The sequence below is a fragment of the Pristis pectinata genome, chromosome 8 (genome assembly GCF_009764475.1).
Source record: "Pristis pectinata isolate sPriPec2 chromosome 8, sPriPec2.1.pri, whole genome shotgun sequence".
Taxonomy (NCBI): domain Eukaryota; kingdom Metazoa; phylum Chordata; class Chondrichthyes; order Rhinopristiformes; family Pristidae; genus Pristis; species Pristis pectinata.
Genome location: NC_067412.1, coordinates 57188627 through 57212400, shown reverse-complemented (window position 1 = coordinate 57212400; position 23774 = coordinate 57188627). Strand labels below are relative to the sequence as shown.

General features: G+C 42.6%; 1 protein-coding gene across 7 annotated transcripts in view; it reads left to right on the top strand.

The window, feature by feature from the left end:
- The window catches only part of LOC127573605 (interferon lambda receptor 1-like), a 31702-nt gene extending 26600 nt beyond the window's left edge, over positions 1 to 5102 (top strand). For 6 of the 7 annotated variants that reach the window (XM_052021980.1, XM_052021974.1, XM_052021978.1 and 3 more), the window contains 3 exons: positions 1074 to 1236; positions 1992 to 2125; positions 3517 to 5102. In XM_052021980.1, the coding sequence (XP_051877940.1) occupies positions 1074 to 1236; positions 1992 to 2125; positions 3517 to 4335 (1116 nt within the window). In that variant the 3' untranslated portion in view covers positions 4336 to 5102. The remainder of the gene's footprint in view (positions 1 to 1073; positions 1237 to 1991; positions 2126 to 3516) is intronic. The other variant, XM_052021981.1, reaches the window with a different exon arrangement.
- The last annotated feature ends 18672 nt before the right edge of the window (positions 5103 to 23774 follow it).

Below are 23774 nucleotides of genomic sequence, written 5' to 3'. Positions count from 1 at the left end.
GGGGGACCTGTAGCGCAGGAAGTTTTGGGATATTAAAGGCGCACTGCGCCCCTGTCGTTCATTCGACTTCTGATTTCGAACCAGTGACTCTGTGTCTTCATTTTGTAGTGTGTAGCTAGCCGCTACAAGGTGATGATTCCCTCATCCCAAAGACATGAGGCATGTCAATTGCCTCCTGTATATTATCTCTTTGTGTATGTTAATGGCAGAAAAAAAATCAAAAAGGAGTTGATGCATACAGTACGTGGGAGACAATATAAGTCGCAAAGAAGTAAGGAGAGGAGGAATGGGACTAATGGGAGCTGTCATGGACATGATGGGCTGAATAGTCTCCTGTGTCATTATAAGTATAAAATAATAACATGGTTGAGCAGATTGAGCATGGATTTATGAAAGGGCAATTATGTTTATAGCTTTTTGAGGTGTATTTATTAGAGTTGTGAGCAAACTTGAGGGGTTGAATTTCTTCCTTCTACTCCTAGTTCTTGTGTCTTAGGGTCAATTAATCAGGGTCAGGACAGCAATAGGCACTTGAGGAGACAAAGTCATCTCTAGAGCTGCATCTGCTGGTCCCTGACCTTGGTGTTACTGGTGCGGCTCCTGTTTGTCCAGTTACTGTGTTTTCAACTGATTCTGCTTCTTTTGTCCACATCTATCCTGCTAGTTTGGAGATGCTTAGCTGTTCATGGTCAGCAGAGCATGACCACCTGCATCACTCACCAGGTTTTTGAACACACTTTCTCGCATCGCTAGATATTTGAGAACAGTAGGGGCTTATTATACTATGTGTAAAAATCCCCTTCATCAGTTGTCAGCGACCTTTGTTGAGCAAAATTACACCTTGGTCGATAGATATTATGTCATAAGGTATTTACTGTTAACATAAGAAAAAGGCCACTACAATAATATTACTGTACTTGGGAATTAAATGATTTCTTTTACAGTTTTGTGTTGTATATTCATTTCTACATTGGTGAATTCTGAAATCAGTTTATGAAATGATTATTTGATGTATCTTAGTCTTATGTCATTCTATATAGTACACAATGATTAATTTGTGTTTTTCTCACCAGAATGGTAAAGTAAAACCTGATAAATTGGGGAAAGGATATTATCTGTTTGAAAATCTGAAATCCAGCTTTACATACTGTGTTGTAGCAAGATTTGAGTCATTACTGAACATTTACATGAAGGATTCTAGAAAGATTTGCATAACTACCTCACCCAAAAGTACAGGTAAATAATCTTAATGCTGCCATTTTTTTATTGTACTGAATAATTATTTTTAATATTACATTCTCACTTTTGAATAATCCTGCTACCAAATAATTGCTTAATTTGCATTATATGATGCAATTTTTTGTATGTGAAATGATCCTCTTTTATAAAAAGTAACATGTGAAGGCAAATTGTGTACCTACCACATGAACTGGAAAATCTGTGATCATTTTGGGTCGAGCCCCTGCGTAAAGACTGAGAGTGTAGAGGGGAGATAGCCAATATAAAGAGGTGAGGGGGAGGGGGAGGCAGGAGCTGGTAGGTGATAGGTGGATCCAGATGAGGAGGGGGCTGGTGAGCATATGGAGCCAGGTAAGGGGAGGAGAGGGTAGAGGTAGATTCAGGGGCTGGAAGGTGATAAGCGGAGACAACAAAGGGCTGCAGATTCTAGAATCTGATAAGGAAGGTGATAAGTGAAACCAGACAAGGAAGAGGTAATCGCCAGATGGAACCTTATACAAACTCCACATAGACAGCACAAGAAGTGACAATTGAATCAGTGTTCCTGGAACTGCGAGGCAGTGGCTCTACTAGCTGTGCAGTTGGTCACACAAATCTTCATTGAACCCAGGTTAACTATGAACAATTCCATCTATTCATAATATTACAGAAGCTGTAGATAACAATGGAACTTGAAATGTAAATGACTTCCATGTCTATTTGCCTGAGCAAAGGTCTTAAATCTGATTTCTGTCTGTTCTCTTCCCTGATAGATATACTGTGGATTGCTCCCTTGATAGCAGCAACTGTTTTCATTATAGGTGTAATTGGAACTGGTATTATGATTTGGATGCTGAAAGAATTTATCTGTCTACACTTGGTCCAGTCACAACTTCCCAAATCTTTGGTATGTAAATCTGTAAATCACTTTTACTCTACCTGGCTGTATAGCAACATTTGGGACCTTTCCAAATTATCACTAAATTGGTTGAAATAGTCTAGGCCTTCTTGATTCATCAGGAAGGTTATCTAATGAGTTAATTAACCCGGAAAAATTGCAAGATTCCAGGCTGGCCTGTCCTGAAATTAGCTGCACAGTGAAGCAGTGGTACAGGCTGCTGAGGAGGCTCTGATTCTATCTTGAACAGTCTCTGCTGCAAGTGTGTGTCCTTGGATGTCAGAAGAGAGCAAGACTTGACTTGCATCCTACAGCTGAATAGCTTGCTGCTACTCATTGTTGAGACTTGCTTGTGGATAATGTTATTTTGGAGCACATAACAATGGTGTCAATAAGGTTATGGCAGTGCAAGAAGAGAATAGCTTTAGGAAAAGAGAATTAGTGGAAAGACAAGAAGTATGATGAATTACTAAACCAACAGACAATATATTTGAATTACAGATAGTGGCTATGAAATATGTCTCAATCTCTTCAAAATCACATAGCCCAGGACATTCTGATATCTTGAATTGTGATGGAGAAGCCCAAAAAGAAAGGTTTTGATCCATGGTTTGAATGCCATGGGTGTCTGCTAACAGTTCTCCTGCCAGACACTGGCTTGATTTACTTTCAGGCTGATCTCCCTGTTGGCAGGGGAATGCAGCCCAGGAATAGTCTGGTTTCCCTCTGCTCAGGGTGGAGATCATGGGGATGAAAGAGTAGGGTGGATCCAGCATGTCTTCACAGTAGGTTGAAGAGGAACTGGGGTAGAGATGGTGTTTGAGTTGTGTTCCCTGATCACAAAGCCTGGGAGTGTTGGTGGGTCATTGATCAAGGGGTCAGTTTGATGAATACATTTGGGGGAGATTAACAATCATGAGTTGTGATTGGTGATCATTTGTAAGTAATTACAAGGAGGTGGTGTTGGAACGGTTCAGATTAGAGTGCAAGGGCTGTGAAGTTTGATGGGAATCAGCAGGAACATAACCACATAACTCAGGACTTGGTTTAAAACATATTGAAACTAAGTAAACTTCAGCTCCCAGTTTTAAAAGTTTATTAAAAAAAGGTCCCATGGTTCCTCATGGCATACTAGGATGTAAGTTTTGACTAATTTTTTAGTTAGTGTTATTTCACCAGGAGTTAAAAGCTTCACTTGATGCAGATTTGGCCACAGAAGCAAAACCTAGGTGGTCAACCATGGATGGAGATACGGAGGGATCATGTACTATTGCCACATGCTTTGTTGTTGAATACCAGATTGTTAAGCTAGGGGAACTTTTGTTCTCATTGGAGGTTTAAGCCTATTGAACAGGTTTGGATAGACGATGCTTAATGCTAACATCTCTTTACCCGAACAGGTCCTTCTTTCTCAGGATTTACATGTGAATCTGCAGTGCCAAGAGCTTGAGGAAAATCCAGAAAATGATCATATCTCATTCATTACACAGAATGATCACTCAAGTGATTATTGCATGAAAAGTCAGAGAATAGACATTGCCACCTCATTCATTGATGATATGGATGAAAATATTTTTTACCAAAGTAATGGATTGAAGTGTGAAAATTATGAGTCTAACAGCCTACTGAAAGGAAAAGATGGTTGCACAGACAGAGACAATGTGGGGCTTCCTTCCTCATTTCAAGCACCTACTGAAAGTAAGGATTGTGCAAGCTACACCCAGAACTTCAGCCTTGGAGTCCCAGCATCTCATTTACAGTACCGACAGTTTTTAAGTGTAAAAAACACTGAAGAAGCAAGCAGCAATGACATTGCTGAACACATTCCAGCACCAGAGACTGTACATCACCATTTTGATATGGTTCAGGAAATTAAAATGGAGACCACAGAAATAGAGCTTTGGAACTGTGCCGATGTCCCCTTAAGTTCAGTAAAACTTTCCAGCGATGATGACACAGAGAAAGATCATTTGGAAGTTGACTCATGTGCAGGTGGAACATCTGATCAGCTGAGTGCTGATGACTTGTGTTCCACATTTACTTCTCATTTGACAGCAGATATTAATCCTCCTCCAACTGGCACCCAGGGATATCAAGCGCAATCTATAAAACTACCTCAATCTGAAGATGACTGTAAGTTTCAGAACCTGATCCAAAACCCCTGCTCTCATATTTCTGAACTGAACTGGATGCAATTCTCTGAATATGAGGCACAATGAAAATTTATATGTGATTTTGATTAATGTTCTAGCTAGCTACTCAGTTCAAGAACAATTGGAGATGGGCAATAACATGCTCACCTTCCCAGTCATGGCTGGATTCAGCCCCATCAACGAAAACTGAAAATTTTAAAAAAAATCAGGAAGGTTGGTTATATTCCATCTTCAAGGTTGTTGGAGAACATCCTCCCCTTTTCTCTCGCTGTCTTTTTGCACTGTCAGTTGTGGATCCCTCAGGAACATTCTTGCGTCTGAGTCAGAAGGCTGTGAATTCTAATTCCACACCTAAGATTCAAATTTGAAAATCTGAGTTTATTCTCTCATGCTGCAGTCTCATTAACAAATGTTAAACCAAAACCCTGTCTGTCCTCCGGTGACTAATGAAGAATGACACTGTTTCAAAGACAAGCAGGGGAAAATTCCCAACATCCACATCCACTTTCATGCTTCATTCTATATTTTTGTTTGAACACCTGTTCATGAACAGATTAAGGGCTTACTTATCCATGAGATGTGGATCTTACCGACAATTCTGGCATTTATTGTCCAAGCATTATGAACTAAACTGCCCAAGGCCTGAACAGTAGCGGTAGTTAAGAATCATCCCACACTGGTGGGTCTACAGTCACGTATAGGCCAGATCGGGTAAAGTTGAAAGGTTGTCTTCTGTCACAGACATTAGAGAACCAGATGAATGTTAATGACAATCTTGTAGTTTCATGGTTACCATTACTGAGATTAAAACTGATTACTTGGTCATTATCCGAGTGCTGTTTGTGCATACTAAATAAATTCCAAACTTTGGTTTTTGGTTCAAAAGCAATTTTGTTTATTATTCTGCAACTGTTCTTGAAGAAAAAAATTGAGATATTTTATTATGAACAACAATGATCTGTGCCATGTTATTACCTATGCACTTTTCCCATAATTTGTTTGCTTTTAAATCCATTCTCATAAAGACTTCCACCTCCATAGAACCATAGAACCATAGAACCATACAGCACAAAACAGGCCCTTCGGCCCACCGTGTCGTGCCGTCCATCAGACCACCCTCACACTACCTAACCCCTTCCTCCCGCATATCCCTCTATCTCACGTTCCTCCATATGCCTATCCAACAAGCTCTTGAACCTGTTCAATGTATCTGCCTCCACCACCACCCCAGGCAGTGCATTCCATGCACCAACCACTCTTTGGGTGAAAAACCTCCCTCTGACATCTCCCTTGAACCTCCCACCCATAACCTTAAAGCCATGACCTCTCATCTTGAGCATTGGTGCCCTGGGAAGGAGGTGCTGACTGTCTATCTATTCCTCTCAATATTTTATATACCTCTATCATGTCTCCTCTCATCCTCCTCCTTTCCAGTGAATAAAGCCCTAACACCTTAAGCCTCTCCTCATATTCAATACTCTCCAATCCAGGCAGCATCCTGGTAAATCTCCTCTGCACCCTCTCCAATGCCTCCACATCCTTCCTATAATGAGGCGACCAGAACTGAACACAGTACTCTAAGTGTGGCCTAACTAGAGTTTTGTAAAGCTGCATCATAACCTCGCGGCTCTTAAACTCAATCCCGTGATTTATGAAAGCCAACTTCCCATTGGCCTTCTTAACTGCTCTTTCCACCTGTGAGGCAACTTTCAATGAACTGTGAATATGAACCCCCAGATCCCTCTGCTCCTCCACACTGCCAAGTACCTTGCCGTTTACCCAGTACTCTGCCCTGGAGTTTGTCCTTCCAAAGTGTCCTTCGTCTCCTTTAGACATCAAGTCTTTGCACAAGTGCAGTTGTCTAGTCAAACAAATAACAGATATCTGACAGGTGTAAAGTATTCAGCAAGCAGTAACACCCACATTCCACATCCTTTATGAGATGCTAGATTTAATTGTCTTCACCCTAACCCAGGGCACTGAGAGTAAGGACAATGCATTCTCAACTCCATTGAGAGCAAATAAAATTAGCATTACCTGAGGGTAGAAAGTCATATGGTTCAGTTAGTGATGAGATAAACTAGAAAAAGACAACTTCTTATCTGAAAATTAGTTATCTCTTTTGTTCAAAAATAAATATTAACGTATTTTTATGAGAAAGCGCTTGAAGAAAAGGTGGTGGATTTTATTTTGTGATGAGAGTGCTAACACCTTAAGTCTTTTAAGCAATCACTTCTGCAGGGCACAGCTGTGTAAACTGGATATGAATGGTCAAAACAACAGAAACTGGTGCAGGAGTAAACCGTACAGCTCTGTGACACTGCTCTGCCATTCAATAAGAAAAGCACAAAACATCCAATGCTAGAAATCCAAAATAAAATCTGAACACAACATCTGTGGAGAGGGAAAAACAAAGTTAACATTCCAGTTTGATGACCTTTCAAATTGCAAAAACTAGTTATCTGAAATCGTTGAATCCAGTTTTCACGATGTGTCTTCCTCTACGTTGGAGAAACCAACCGTAGACTGTTTTGCAGTGTCTGTGCTCTGTCCATAACAACCATCTCGAGCTTATGGCTACCTGTCATTTTACCCCTCCTTTCCAATCCTACACCAACCTGTCTGGCCTTGGCCTTCTCCATTGCTATGGAAAGGCCAAATGCAAATTTGAAGAACAATATCTGATATTACACTTTGGTAGCTTACAACCCAATGGTATGAACATTGAATTTTACAATTTCAGGTAACCCACACCCCTGGTGTTCTGCTCTCACTTGCACTCACCTGAGCACCAAGGTTTCTTCTCTCTTTGTTCACCTTTCCCATCCCTTCTCCCCTCCCTTTCCCCACCTGCCCATCATTCCCCATCCCCTCACCTGGTTCCACCTTCCACCTACTCCTCCCTCATACTGTTAGACACTGGCAATTACTCCTCTTCCCTCTCAGTCCTGATGCAGAGTATCAGCTTGAAATGTCCACCTACACTTTCTGTCTCCACAAATGTTGCTTGACACGCTGACATTACGGTGTTTTTTTTTGTTCCAGATTTTTCTGGATTGTTCTAGTCTCTTTTGTCTTGATAAATTTAATGTTGCGTCTCAAAGGCTGTGACATTCCCCTGCAAAAGATAAGATGCTTGAGCTTGCATTGGGCTTCATTGAACCAGTGATGGAGAAGTCAGAGTGGGGGTGGAATAGAGAACTAAGGTGACAGGCAATTGAAAGCTAAGGATCACCCTAATGGACTCAGCAGAGATGTTCTGCAAGCCCAATCTGCATCTGATTTCTTCAGTGTAGAGGACTCACATCGTAAGCACTGAATGCAGTATGCTAAATTGAAAGACATGCAAGTGAATTGTTTCTTCATCTGGAAGCAATGTTTTGATCCCTGAGTAGTAGGAAACACAGAGGTAAAAGGGCAGGTATTGCACCTCCTCTGGTCACTCAAATTCTCCAATAGGCATTATTCCTGGAGTGTGACATACTGTTGGAATGAATGGAAGAGGGAATAATAATTTGAGGGTATTGCTATAAAAGTGATAGAAGAGCAGAGATATCTGGAGGTAAGTGTGCATAGTTCATTGAGAGTGGCAGGGCAGGTTGACAAAGTAAATAAGAAAGCAGATGGATCTGGGCTTCATAAATAGAAACAGTGCACAAGAGCAAGGAAGTCATGATCAACCTTTATAAAACATCGACAGATTGTCTTCAGTCCTGGGTGCCACACTTTTTGTACTTAAAGACATTTAGGGTATAGACATTGGAGGGAAACAATTCCCATTGGTGGAAAGGTAAAGAACTAGGAGACATAGAAGGAAGGTGATTGACAGAAGAAGTAAAAGTATTAAGAGGAAAAGCATGTTTACATTGCAAGTAGTTGGGGTCTGGAATGCATTGCTGGATGTAATGATGGAGGCAGTTTCAATTGTAGCATTCAAAGGGAGCTGGATAAGTATCTGAAAGGAAAGAATTATGGGGAGCAGGCAAGGGTGTTCAGCTATCTGGATAAGTCTTATGTAGAACTAGTATGGACAATGGGCAGAATGGCTTCCTTTATGCCTTAAGCATTCTATGATTCTGGGATTTGGTGAAGATTGCAGAGAATATGAAAACTTATGACTTGGCTAAATTTATAAAAGTTGTAAATACATTACATCAGTTTTTGTTTCTTTTTATTTTCCAAAATAGGGAAAGCAGTGTAATGTATGTAATATAGGATGTAAACAACAATCCTTACTTTAAGGTTGTCACTCCCTTAGGATTACATCATATAACTAACTGCTCTTTGGACAGTTAGTCATACGATATAATCCTAAGGGAGTTGGTGAAGAATCCTTGAATAAAATATATGTATCTTATTTAAGTTCCTTGTGTTTCACATGCATAAATCTGTGTACAAAGCGATGGATTTTATTAATGGTTAATAACTCATTCAGCATGCATATTTGACAGCAACTAAGATGCTCTACTGTTGGAAGTTGTCTGGAGCTTCCAATGTCCATGGCGGAAATAGACTTCCACCTGGTGGGAGCAAGCCTCCACATTCTCTCCCATCTGCTCGAATTGTGCCTCCCTTTGCTGATGGTTCTGTACAGAACCACTGGCTAATTGCAGTGTGTGGATCAGTTCATCCCTGACCTGTGTATCTATACATTACAGCTTGGATGTCAGAAGAGAATTGGAAGTCAGATGCTAAGAAATCTGATCTATTGCCACTGCAGGAACAATTGAACCTGCTGGGAGCAAAAAGTGAGGCCACCCTATGTTATAAGGAGGAGGTATTATGAGCAAGTGACAATGAGATCAGTGACACCTATGAGTCCTCACAAACCTGGGATCAGTGCTGGAAGAAGTTCCATTATCTTCACTCAGTTGGTCAGGATTTGGGCTGTAAACCTCAAATATCATTCGGCAAATCCAACATTGCAGAACTTAGACATACACGCATGCATACATTTCACCATCTCTTCAACTGCCAGTACACACTGTTCACTCACTCACCACTGCTGTGTCTCTTACTCCTCTCACAACTCACAGTCACATCTCTGCTCTGTCATCTGCATGTGTTGACATTGTGAATCACTTCCACTCTGTCTTGTAGAATATTGTGAGAGAAAGACCATCTTGGGCCTCTCTTCTCAGTGAGTTGCAGGAATTAGTACTGGTGATCACAGGTTCGCATTATCATGTTACTTAGCTTTTATCATTGCAAAATCGGTGGTGATCCCACCTGGCTAACTCTCCTTTTTTCCTCTGTCAATGCTGAGAATGAAGGCACTAACAAGCAAGGAGGAAAACTTCACGCCACTTGCATTTTACGTTACCCCAAAAGTGCTGGCTAATTTAAAGGTCCCTGTTCATACGGTTGGATATCTGGCACCAGAAGCAAGTATGCCCATACCCTGTTGATAAGGCCCACACCAGTTCCTCATCTGAAGATTGATATACTTCTAGATATGCTGAGTGCATTCTCTGACTTGCCAGAAAATCTCGCTGAGAGAGAGATGTAAAGGAGCATAGTAAGGTGCCTCCTCAAACTTTTGCAGAGCTAGCTTTGTCAGGGGAGAAGTGATGGGAACCTCCTTGCCAGCTGGCATTGTCTCATCCATGGTGCGGTGTTTGATGGAATAGGTTTTCACTTCCATAGAAAAGGACATCCGAAGTATGTGTGAGGTCAGGGAAGCTCAGTCCCTTTCATCAAAACTTTGCTTCATGCCAGCCAGGATCAGAGAGATACCAGCAAGGTGAAAGCTGCTACCATCATGGCATTGAAATTGACTGGATGGGGGGAGGGGTGGGGGGGTGGGGTGTTGCACACTTTCGTCCAGCAGATTGCAAACCTGCCTGACCTCACAGCCTAGGAGTATGGTAGTGGCTCTGTGGGAAAGAATCTGATGTCTTCCTTCAGGGGACACTTTGTACTCCACCTTTGGCACTGAAGGGGAGCAATACCACTGAAGACATGAAGTCATGGGCAGGGTTTGGGTCAAAAGTGCCTGACAGAGCATGGGTTGTAAATGCCCAGCAATTGGGTTTCATCTTTCACTCTGTCAGGTTGGGATTCAAACTCACAACTGTGGTCCAGACTTTGTCTACTGTCCAGTAAATTAACCATTAAGCTGCCATACCCCTCCATGCTCTGAACACTGCTTACTGCTCCTGCTATTGATGTCTGCCTTTCATTTTACCATGTTTGCTAACTCTTACCATTACTCAAGACATGTGCTGATAGCCCCATCAAATCCTTTGCAAAATATCTAGAAATTAACTACCAAAACTTAGAAACAGCGTAGGGGTAGTTTTTTCTCAGAACTGGATCAGTGCGGTTTCTAATAGCTGCATGAAAAGCTTCTAATTCACACATCCTGGCAACACCGACCACCTGGAAGGGAACCAGACATTAAAGAAAACCTTTCCATGGCAGTCAATGTGCTCCTTTTTTGTGTGACTGTTCCAATCCAATGAGATTGCAGGTTGCAACCAGAAGCTCTGTCTAATGCCAGCAACAGAGGAAACGTGGTGCATAAATCGCGATGCAATTAAGTTTGCAACTGATGCCAGACGGTCAGCCAGACAAATATAAATTTTATCAAGGCTTCTTTCCCAGTGGGTACAACCTCACTGAGAAATGATTGCTAACTTGAGTTAAGTTATCTTTATGCACAATTTGCACATGAAAAACAAGCACTAATTGATTCAATTTCTTGGCACAATAACTTCATATGTTATGAACCAGCATGCAGGGGCACTGAACTTGGCTTTGAGTCATGCTTTGTAAGAATAGTTGAATATAGCAAGGAGCCTTTTGCACCCCAAGTGGAGCCTGAATGTCTGGCAAGTAGATTATTCCTTGCTTTGCTTTTTAAGCCATTTTTCTAATGATTTCACAAGACAAAGGAGCAGAAGGTAGGCCATTCGGCCGACCGAGTCTGCTCTGCCACTTCACCATGAGCTAAGCTATTCTCCCATCTAGCCCCAATTCCCAGCCTTTTCCCCATATCCCTTGATACCCTGACTAACTAGATATCTATCAATCTCCTCCTTAAACACCCCCAATGATCGGGCCTCCACAGCTGTATGTGGCAACGAATTCTATAAATCCACGACCCTCTGGCTAAAGAAATCTCTCCTCATCTCTGTTCTAAATGGAACCCTCTAATTCTAAGACTGTGCCCTCTTGTCCTGGACTAACCCATCAAGGAAAACAACTTAGCCTCATCTACTCTGTCCAGTCCTTTCAACATTCAAAATGCTTCTATGAGGTCCCCTCTCATTCTTTTGTACTCCAATGAATACAGTCCAAGAGCCGAAAAACGCTCCTCGTATGTAAGCCCTATCATTCCGGGAATCATCCTTGTAAATCTTCTCTGAACCCTCTCCAACATCAGTACATCCTTTCTAAGATAAGGGGCCCAAAACTGCACACAGTATTCCAAATGAGGTCTCACCAGTGCCCCATAGAGCCTCATCAACACATCCTGACTTTTATGTGCTATACCTCTCGAAATAAATGCCAACATAGCATTCGCTTTCCTTACTGCCAATCCAACCTGGTGGTTAACTTTTAGGGTATCCTGCACGAGTACCCCCAAGTCCCTTTGCACTTCCGGATTTTTAATTTTCTCCCCATCTAGGTAATAATCTGCCCGTTTATTTCTTCTTCCAAGATGTACAACTGCACATTCCTCAACATTGAATCTCATCTGCCATTTCTTTGCCCATTCTCCTAAACTGTCCAAGTCTCTCTGCAACCTTTCTGTTTCTTCAACACTTCCTGCTCGTCCACTGTAGTGAGACAGCACATGGCTGTCACGTGAACCATAGAACCATAGAACCATACAGCACAAAACAGGCCCTTCGGCCCACCATGTTGTGCCGTCCATCAAACCACCCTCACACTACCTAACCCCTTCCTCCCGCATATCCCCCCATCCCACACTCCTCCATATGCCTATCCAACAAGCTCTTGAACTTGTCCAATGTATCTGCCTCCACCACCACCCCAGGCAGTGCATTCCATGCACCAATCACTCTCTGGGTGAAAAACCTCCCCCTGACATCTCCACTGAACCTCCCACCCATAACCTTAAAGCCATGACCTCTCGTCTTGAGCATTGGTGCCCTGGGAAGGAGGCGCTGACTGTCTACTCTATCTATTCCTCTCAGTATTTTATATACCTCTATCATGTCTCCTCTCATCCTCCTCCTTTCCAGTGAATAAAGCCCTAACACCTTAAGCCTCTCCTCATATTCAATACTCTCTAATCCAGGCAGCATCTTGGTAAATCTCCTCTGCACCCTCTACAATGCCTCCACATCCTTCCTATAATGAGGCGACCAGAACTGAACACAGTACTCTAAGTGTGGCCTAACTAGAGTTTTGTAAAGCTGCATCATCACCTCGCGGCTCTTAAACTCAATCCCGCGACTTATGAAAGCCAACATCCCATTGGCCTTCTTAACTGCTTTTTCCACCTGTGAGGCAACTTTCAATGAACTGTGAATATGAACCCCCAGATCCCTCTTCTCCTCCACACTGCCAAGTACCTTGCTATTCACCCAGTACTCTGCCCTGGAGTTTGTCCTTCCAAAGTGTACCACCTCACACTTCTCCGGATTGAACTCCATCTGCCACTTGTCAGCCCAGCTCTGCATCCTATCAATATCCCTCTGTAAGCTCCGACAGCCCTCCACACTATCCACAACACCACCTATCTTAGTGTCGTCCGCAAACTTACTAACCCAGCCCTCCACCCCCTCATCTAAGTCATCTATAAATATCACAAAAAGTAGAGGTCCCAGAACCGATCCCTGCGGGACACACTAGTCAATGCCTTCCAATCCGAGGGCACTCCTTCCACCACAACCCTCTGCTTTCTACAGGCAAGCCAATTCCTAATCCACACAGCCAAGCTTCCTTGGATCCCTTGGCCTCTGACCTTCTGAAGAAGCCTACCATGAGGAACCTTATCAAATGCCTTACTAAAATCCATGTAAACCACATCCACCGCACTGCCCTCATCAATCTTCCTGGTCACCTCCTCAAAGAACTCTATCAGGCTTGTGAGGCAAGATCTTCCCTTCACAAAGCCATGCTGGCTGTCCCTAATCAGTCCATGATTCTCAAGGTGTTCATAAATCCTATCCCTTAAAATCCTTTCTAACAGCTTACCCACCACAGACGTGAGACTCACTGGTCTATTATTCCCTGGCCTATCCCTATTACCTTTTTTGAACAAGGGGACAACATTCGCAACCCTCCAATCCTCTGACACCATCCCCGTGGACAACGAGGACTCAAAGATCCTTACCAGCGGTTCAACAATCTCCTCCCTAGCCTCTCGAAGCAGCCTGGGGAAAATCCCGTCAGGGCCCGGAGATTTATCTGTCTTAATATTATTTAACAACTTCAACACATTCTCTCTCTTGATATCTACAACCTCGAGAACATTACCCCTACCAGCACTCCCTTCCACATCATCAAGACCCCTCTCCCTGGTGAATACCGAAGAGAAGTACTCATTGAGAACTTCTCCCACTTCCGCCGCCTCCAGGCAAATTCTCCCACCTTTGTCCTTAATCGGACCTACCTTTACCCTAGCCATCCTCCTACCCTTCACGTATGTGAAAAAGGCCTTGGGATTTTCCTTAACCCTACTAGCCAAAGCCTTTTCATGTCCCCTTCTAGCTCTCCTCAGCCCTTTCTTAAGTTCCTTCCCCACTACCCTATATTCCTCACGGGCCCTGTCTGAACCTTGCTGCTTATATCTCACGTATGCTACCTTCTTCTCCCTAACAAGTCATTCCACCTCTCTCGTCACCCACGGTTCCTTCACCCTGCCATTCCTTCTCTGCCTCACCGGGACATATTTATCCCTAACATCCTGCATAAGATCCCTGAACATCGACCACATCTCTATGGTACATTTTCCTTCAAAAAGGACATCCCAATTTACACTCCCAAGTTCTCTCCTTATAGCCTCGTAGTTCGCCCTTCCCCAGTTGAAAAACCTCTTGTCCTCTCTGCACCTGTCCCTGTCCATGACAATTTTAAAGGTTATGGAGCAATGGTCACTGTCCCCCAAATGCTCACCCACCAATAGATCCTTCACCTGTCCTGGTTCATTTCCTAAAACTAGATCTAACATGGCATTCCCTCTAGTCGGCCTGTCGACATACTGTGTCAGGAATCCCTCCTGGACACATTTAACAAATTCCGTCCCATCTAAACCTTTGGCACTAAGCAGGTTCCAGTCTATATTTGGGAAGTTGAAGTCTCCCATTATAACAACCCTGTTATTTTTGCTTCTCTCCAAACACTGCCTGCCAATCTGCTCCTCTATATCTCTACTGCTACCGGGGGGCCTATAGAATACTCCTAGTAGAGTAACTGCTCCTTTCTTGTTCCTTAATTCCACACATACGGACTCTAGAGATGATCCTTCTACAACATCCATCTTTTCCACAGCCGTAACAGTGTCCCTGACCAGTATCGCCACCCCTCCTCCTCTTCTCCCCCCTCCCCTATCCCTCTTAAAACACCGAAAACCAGGAACGTGACAGTAATGACACTGACCCCCGCTGACTGGAGGACGGCATTGCTCCTCTGATCGGAAGTGATACTACTGTCAATCAAAGTGCGGCTCCACCCACCCCTCAGGTGTGAGAGTACCTTTTGTCTCTGAACTTGCCTGACCATTGGCTTATTTAAATCACAACAGTGAGGCTCCACCCAGCCTCCTAGCACCATAAAAAAGGCTGCAATCCCCTAGCCCTTCCTCTTTTGACGACCCCAGGAGTAGTTAGACAATGCTGCGGAGATCACTGGTAAGAATGCATTATCATGTGGTTTGGGAGCGTTTCACTCAGATTCCAGGCAGTCTTAGAGCCAATGCTAGTGTGGGTCAAGCATTGAAGTATTATATCCTGAAGTTGTACATTGTTATTGTGCTTGTGTGTATCAGTGTGTGTGTGTGTGTGTCTGTGTGTGTGTGTATCTTATCCTAGTTGCGATGCCCCCCTGCATGTTCGCGATCTCCTGCGTGTATGTGAATGTGTGTCGGTTCCCATCCATTCTGTCCCCACGTTTGCCTTTGTGATTAAACTAGTTTTGATATTCAAAGCTCGTGTCCAGAGTCCTTGATCTTTATGAATGAAAAGAACCATTTCACACAACATCCACCTATCTTGGTGTCATCTGCAAACTTAGCCACAAAACCATTTCTTCCATAATCTAAATCATTGATATACAGTGTAAAAAGAGGCGGCCCCAACACCGACCCCTGCAGAACACTACTAGTAACCGGCAACTAACCAGAACAGGATCCCTTTATTCCCACCCTTTGCTTTCTGGCTACCAGCCAATGCTCCACCCATTCTAATATCTTTCCTGTAATTCCATGGGCTCTCAACTTATTAAGTAACCTCTTGTGCGGCACCTTGTCGAAGGCCTTTTGAAAATCCAAATACACAACATCCACAGCCTCTCCCTTGTCCATCCTACTTGAGATTACTCAAAAAATTCCAATAGATTGGACAGGCAGGATCTTCCCTTCATGAAACCATGCTAGCTTGGACCTATCTCGTCATGCACCTCTAGGTATTCCATAACCTCGTCCTTGAGGATCGACTCCAATAACTTTCCAACCACCGATGTCAGACTAATAGGCCTGTAATTTCCCTTTTGCTGCCTTCCTCCTTTCTTAAACAGCGGAACTACATTTTCACCTTCCAGTCCTCTGGAACCATGCCAGAGTCTATTGATTACTGGAAAATCATCTCCAATGCCCCCATAATCTCTAAAGCCACGTCCTTAAGAATCTGAGGGTGCACTTCATCTGGTCCAGGAGACTTATCTGTCCTCAGTTCATTTAGCTTCCCAAGCACCTTCTCTCTAGTAATCTTGACAGTACTCAATTCTGTTCCCTGAGACCCCTGACTATCAGGTATATTGCTGATGTCTTCCACAATGAAGACCGATGTAGAATACTCTGGACCCGATCTGAGACATCCCGTACCCTGGCATCAGGGAGGCAACACACCATCCAGGTATCCTTATCGGGCTCGCAGAATCTCCTGTCTGTTCCCCTCACTATGGAATCCCCTATAACCACCGCATTTCTCCTTGATCTCTGGACCACAGCACCAGGCACAGTGCCAGAATCCCATTTGCCGTGGTCTTCCTCTGTCAGGTCATCCTCTCCAACAGTATCTAAAACGATATACTGATTTCTGAGGGGGACTGCCACAGAGGTGCTCCCTACTATCTCTCCATAGCTTCTGTCAATCACCTCCTCACTTTCCCTAATTAACTGAAGGTCATCAAACTGCAGCTCCAGATCCCTAACATGGTCCCTAAGGAGTCGCATCTGTAGTCCTGGCGCAGATGTAGTCCTCAGGGAGGCTGGAAGTCTCCCTGGGTCCCCACATCTGGCACTCCAAGCACAACACTAATCCTAGATGCATACTGCTAATGCTACTAAATAAATAAACCAGTAACTTACCCCCTTACTATAATTCTCACCTCTTACCTGTTCTCGCCGAAGCCTGTTGAGCCAAAGCCTTACCACTCTGACTCAGACCACTCTGTCGACAACCGCTCCCCGACGACAGCTCTGCTAGACAATGCCTCTCTTATATAGTGAAGATAGGTTACTCCACCAATCAGCTCGAAGGTAGGTTGCTCTCGTTCCTCAGGCCACTCGCTCACACTCCGATGCTCCGAACACTATGTCATTTTATGTTAAAAAATGGTCAAAGATGAGTCCAAGATAAACTTGCTTACAACTTCACTTTGAGTTGGTATCACTCTCTATAGCAGTGTCAGCCTGTTGTAAAACACACTGTCATTACTGGAACTTCTGGGCAGCTGTGGTGAAGAAGGTGTTTAGTTTGCTTGCCTTCATAGGCAAGGATATTGAGTTTAAGAGTTGGGACATCATGTAGCAACTGTAAAAGATGTTAGTTAGTCACACTTGGAATATTGTGAGCAGTTCTGGCCAAAACACTATAGAAAAGATGTGGTAGTGCTAGAAAGAGTGCAGATGAGATTTACTAGGATGTTGCCTGGAATGGAGGGCTTTAGTCACAAGGAGAGATAGGATAGGCTGGGATTGTTCTTATTGGAGCGCAGGAGGCAGCGGGGTGACGTTATGGAGGTTTATAAGAATTACGAGGGGCATAGATAGGATAGATAGTCACTGACATTTTCCAAGGTAGGGGAATCTAAAACTAGAGAACATAGGTTTAAGGTGAGAGGGGAAATACTTAAAGAAGATTTGAGGGGCAAGGAACCAGAGTTTTTTTAAAATAAGACATCTGGACAGGTGTATGGATAGGAAAGGAGAGAGGGATATGGGCCAAATGCAGGAAAATGAGATTAGTTTAGATAGACGTCTTGTTTGGCGTGGATGAGTCAGGCTGAAGAGCATGTTTCTGTGCCATACAACTCTGAGTCTGATGCAGAAGACAGAAAGAACCTTGTAATCTCTTCAGACTAATGATATTGTACATTCTACTTAGTTTATCAACACTTTGGTATGTGCGAATAACATTGTTTAAAAACTGCTGGTGTGGTAATGACTAATGTGTTAAACAGCTTAATTAAAGCTTATTTGCTGAAGTGATTTGTCATGTGATAGAAAGGATGTCATGTGACAAGAAGTTGTTTGATCATGTGGATAAAAGGAGATTTTGTTATGATAGTCTCCTGTCTCCATCAAATATGCATTCCACATATGGGAAGACATGGACTAGAGTTTCAGGCAAGTGATTAATAGCAATTTTAAAAGTGAAGCCACTGGCGTTAGTCACTGACCAAAGCCAATGGCTTCATGGCTCCAAGAGCTAGGTACACACTAAAGACATAGTTTGGCAAAATGAAGACAACAATGATCTTCAGGAATAATGCAGTAGATAGTCCGGCAGGGTGGTGCATGTGTCATCATGGACCTAAAAGATGCAATTCAAACATTTTCCTGTTGTGAACAGCACTCAAACAGCTGAGTGTTTTGATAATAACCTTTTGACTACTGCTTTCCTTTTTATGTTCAGAGCAGCTATCATGTCTGGTGCTTCATTCATAATTATTACCAGTAATTTTACGATTGAGAAGACCCTTTACACAACTAGGTATTTTGCTGCAATCTGTTTTCACCATTGTTTTGAGGAATTATATAGCATCATTACCCCATGACTCTTTCTTTGAATGTGTAATATGATGAATTCATAAAATGGAACAAGTGTTGTTGAAAAGGTATTGTGTATAGACTAGTTACAATCAGAGAGCTAATCACATGGGAAACATGCTTATTTTCAAGGAATTGTTTCAAAAGCCAATCTGGCGGAGTTACAAATCACTTCACACATGTGCTGTGACACCTAGGTGCCCTGCAAGGTTAACTGTTTCTTTCCATAGCTGCTGCCTAAGCTGCTGAGCATTTCCAAAATTTCTGTTTTTAGTACAGCCAGCTGTAACCTTTGCCAAATCTATACCTACCAAAGAGTAGAGGACTGTGGGGGAATAAAGACAACTGCCCATACCCTCTCCACAGTATTAGACTGTGCTTCCCTGTATTGCTTCTATTTGAATACAGGATTACCTAGCATAAAATTTTGGCATCATTTCATTGTTCTTATACCGTATGGGCCTGTTTGCAAAATCAAATGTCTGCCATGGCTTCCTTATTGTCTTGTGGACTTGCCGTGTCAACTTCTAAGATTTGTGAACTCTTGAGTGACTTTGCTCCTGTACCCTGACAAAGTGGTCCCTTTTAGATGTTGTCTCAGCTGTGTTTCCCGAAGTCCATCACTTCACACTTAAACCACATTAAATTACACCTGTAATGCGTCTGTGCATTTCACCCGTCCACGTAAAGCCAACCACTAGTTACCTACTATTTGCAATATTGTTACTTTTGGTATCATTTGACAACTTGTAGATAGTGCTCTTTATCCTAAGTTCAGGTCAACAAAAAAGAAAAATCCATGTTCTTAATCCTAACCACAAATGGAGAACAAATAATTGCATATAAGAGAAATGATCTCAATATAGCCAACACATCCACACAACACTACCGAAGCAGATAAATCAAAATATATATACTCTTTGTTTCTCATCACAATGTCCCAAACACACAAATGATACCACTTCCTGTTCACTTTACATAGAATGAGCTTCTGGTGCATGAAATGCTTTTGGTAATTTGTCAAATGTCAGTGTTCTTCTCCATACCATCTACAGCAGTGACTGTGTGTGATTACTGTAATTTTAAACAGAGAGATCCCTCAGATACAACTTGGAGGATTTCTAAGTGTGGATAAGCTATAAAATGACTTGAGGTTTCATCAACATTAGTTTTTAGCCTTTCCTATTAGTGTACTTCAGTTTTATGTCCTGGCAAAGTGTCATTGATTTGTGCTACTTTTTTTTTCAAGTGACTGCGGTAATTAACATTCTACCTAAAAAGATGAGCTTATTTGTATGGCCCTAGTTGGAACACCGTAACTACTGCCTGCGGTCAGCCCTCTGCTTGACATTTGAGAACAGGATGTATTGAGGTTAGCTATAACATTTTTTTTAACAACAACATTTACACAGGAAAGTAATTGATCCCTGTACAGTTCCATTCTGCTCAGTGTTTCTGCTGTCCAAGGTCTCATTTCTGGAGTCTTCTCCCTGTGCTTCACAACCTCCTTCTCCATTAGGACATTACCTATCTCTATTTATAAGCTTTTGGACACATTGGTCAGCCAGTTTATATCTGACATCTTGGGACTGTTCACTATGTTAGAGGTGCTGTATAAATATCAGGTCATAGAATCATAGTCCCAGAGTACTGGACATACAGCAGAGAAATTGGCTCTTCAGTCAAACATGCCAACCATAAAGTATCCATCAATAATAATCCCATTTTTCAGCACTTGGCCTACAACCTTGTGCGCCTTGGCAATTCTATTGATAGTCTAGATACTGTATCTTTTAAATGTGAGAGTTTCTGCTTCCACCACTCCATCAGAGAGTGAGTTTGGATTTTAACCTCCCTCTGGGTGAAAGGTCCTCCTTTAGATCTCCTCTAAATCTCCCTTGCATTAAATCCCTTGCATTAAACCTGTTCCTTCTGGTTTTATACACCTCTGCTGTGGGGAAAAGTTTCTTACTATCTACACTATCTATGCCCTATATAATTTTGTATCCCTCCATCATTGCATCCTTCAGTCTCCTCTGCTACAAGGGAAACAATCCTGGCCTATCCAGTCTCTCTTCGTGACTGAAGCACTCCATCTCGGGCAACATCCTGGGGAATTTACCCTGCACCATCTCCAGTGCATTAGAAACATCCTTTCTACAGAGTGGTGGGAAATGATAGTTAACATTTCGAGTCAAGACCCTTCATCTGAATTGATCCAATCCAATCAAGCCACATAAGGAAATTATGAAAAAAGCTTTGAGTGGGTTTTAAGAACCCCCTTGAAGTCAGATGGGTTTAAAGATGCAGATGCAGAGCTTGGACTGAGACAGTTAAAACATCGTCCAGCCACAGTATTGCCATCCTGAACTCCTGCGGTCTGTGTCACAGTGTTGGACAGTTATGACACACTTAATGTCACATGGCTCTTCTAGGTCTCAGAAGCCTTATTGGTGGAAGCCTTATTTGATCATGTAAAGTTGGATATACTTTGTATCAACTTTCTAGAATGATCTGGAATGTTGCACAGCTACATATGAATGCAACATTACAATTCCCAAGCAATACATTGCCCACCTGAATGAACTTTGGGGTTGAACATTTGCTGTGCAACGAGTGAAAATCCTTTGAAGTTAATAAATACTCTTGGTTGCTGTGGATGTGGTCAGATTGCTATATTTGTGCAGTTGATGGCACCCAGTATTTGTGAGAACCTTTTTGAAGAGGTGAGCACGTGTCTTTTTAATGTGAGTTAATAAACAGGTTTCGGGTAAGAATAAGAATTATTTTTGGGGTAAGAAGAAGAAGAATTATTTTTGATCCAGATGATGGCTTGGAACTAGAACACACTGACTGAGGGGTGTGGTGGAGTCAGGTACACCCAATATTTAAGAAGAGCACTTGAATCACCAGGTATAGAAGACTACAAACCAAATTCTGGCAAACGGGACTGGTATGGATGGGTACATGATGGTCAGCATTGATGCAGTGGATATCAAAAGACCTGTTACTGTGCTGTATGACTCAATGAACAATACTGGCATTTCAACAAAATATGTTTTGTAGTTAGCAGCAGTGCATTAAGCTCTTCCTGCACTAAATGCTCTGTTCAAGTGAAGAACAGGTCTTTGTAGGTTTCAAGGCTCTATTGTGTAAAATTAATATTTGACCACTGAGTTCAACATGAGGTGCACAATCACATAACCCACTTGTTATCTCAGCTGCGGCTTTGTTTGTGGCACTTCACAATTCTGTCAGAAGAGTTCATGTTCCACTTTGGTGGCAAACACTTCATCAAAACTGTCATTTAGTGAAATATCAAAGAAATGCAACAGTCTCTTGTATTTGCTGTCCTTCAGATATTAAGCTCCAATTGCAACAGTTATACAAGGCCTTGGTGAAACCACATGTGGAGCATTGCTTGCAACTTTGGTCTCCTTATCTAAAGAAAGAAAATACTTCCCATGGAGGGAGTTCAGTGAAGTATCCCCAGGTTGATCTCTCGGATGACATGACTTCCATTTGAAGAGATATTAGGTCAACTAGGTTTGTATTCACTAGAATAAAAACAAAATGCTGGAAACACTCAGCAGGTTAGGCAGCATCTAAGGAAAGATAAACAAAATTAATGTATCAGGTTGACGCCCCCATAATTATAACTGCTGTAAGAAGAGAGATTAGGTTTATACTCACTGGAGTTTGGAAGGAATCGGAATGAAGCTGACAAAATGCTGAGAGGAGTCAACAGACTGGGTACAAGGAGGATGTTTCCCCTGGTCGGGGTCCTACAATGAGGGGTTTCAGCCTCTGTCTTACATTACAGGGCAAGAAAATCTCACTGAGATGAGGAAAGATTTCGTCACTTGTTCGTGATCCCATAGAATTCGTTGAGGGCTGTAGAGACCAAGTCTTTCCTGATTTTGTACAAGAAGGAGACAGATGGATATCAAGCAGACAGGTTATTGGGAGAAACTGGGAGTAGAGTATTAAATTAGATGTGTTCATGTTGAATAGCAGAGCAGTTTTAAAGGGTCAAATGGCCTGCTCCCACTTCTATTTTCTATGTTTCCAAACCAAAATAGTCTTTGGGAGCTTGTCAGCAGTTTAGTTGTTGGGTTCAGAATTAATTGGCTGAAAAGTCTGTATCCTGAGATGATGAGAGGAACTGGTGTAGGTAATGGTGTTGCGTTGTTTATTTCAGCACTGTATGACTGATGATGAACTTTTCCTCATGTGAACTATCCTTCTGAGCTTGCTTCATGACATTCAGGTAATTTTGGTTAAGTGCCCCCTGCATGGTTGATGCTTGAACAGCTGCTGTCATTTTAGTATTAGTCCAGCCCCTCGCCAACTGCCGCACGTCCCAAGCTCTGAACCTGTCCTGCATAGCTCAACACCAGCCCCAAAACCTCATAGAGCCTGTTCTTCTGGGTCCTCGGGAGTAGCCCTGATTTCCATCTTCCACCCCTTTTCCTATCCATGGATATGTCCAACTGTCTGTTAAAAGTTGTTATTGTTCCTGTCTCAACCACTTCCTCTGGCAGCTCATTCCACATAGATACCATGTGTTGTGCTTTTTAAAAAAAATGTTGCCCCTCAATGTTTCCCCTCGCACCTTAAATGTATCCCCTCTAGTTCTTGATTCCCCAACCCTGGGAAAAGGACTGTGCGTTCAACCTATCTATGCCCCTCATGATTATATACAACTCAAAATATCATCCCTCCTGTCTCCTGCACTTCAAGGAAAAAAAGTCCTAGCCTGCTCAACCTCTCTCTATAACTCAGTCCCTCGAGTCCTGTCAACATCCTTGTAAATCTCCGCTACACTCTATCCAGCTTAATGGCATTTTTCCTATGGCAGGGTGACCAAAAGTGAACACAACACTCCATATATGACCTCACCAATGTCTTGTACAACTACAACATAACATCCCAACTTCTGTACTCGGTGCCCTGACTGAAGCCAGCGTTTCAAATGCTACCTTCACCACTCTGTCTACCTGTGACTCCACTTTCAGCGAATTATGTATCTGAACTCCAAAGTTGCTCTGTTCTACAACACTGTCCAGGGCCCTACCTTTCACAGTGAAAGTCCTACCTCAATTTGACTTCCCAAGATGCACTATTACTGCAGTATTTCCTTGACTTGAAGTTTGTACTCTACATACAAGCTGCAAGTGAGGCATTTTATTTCATTTTGAGCCCACATAATTGCATTAAGTGTGTTTTCTTTTCTGCAGAAGTGTTGAAGGGTAAGCAATGTGCAAATTTGTAAATATCCTGTCCAAACCTTTGTCAGAATTTCCTTCCAGTTCTCTGT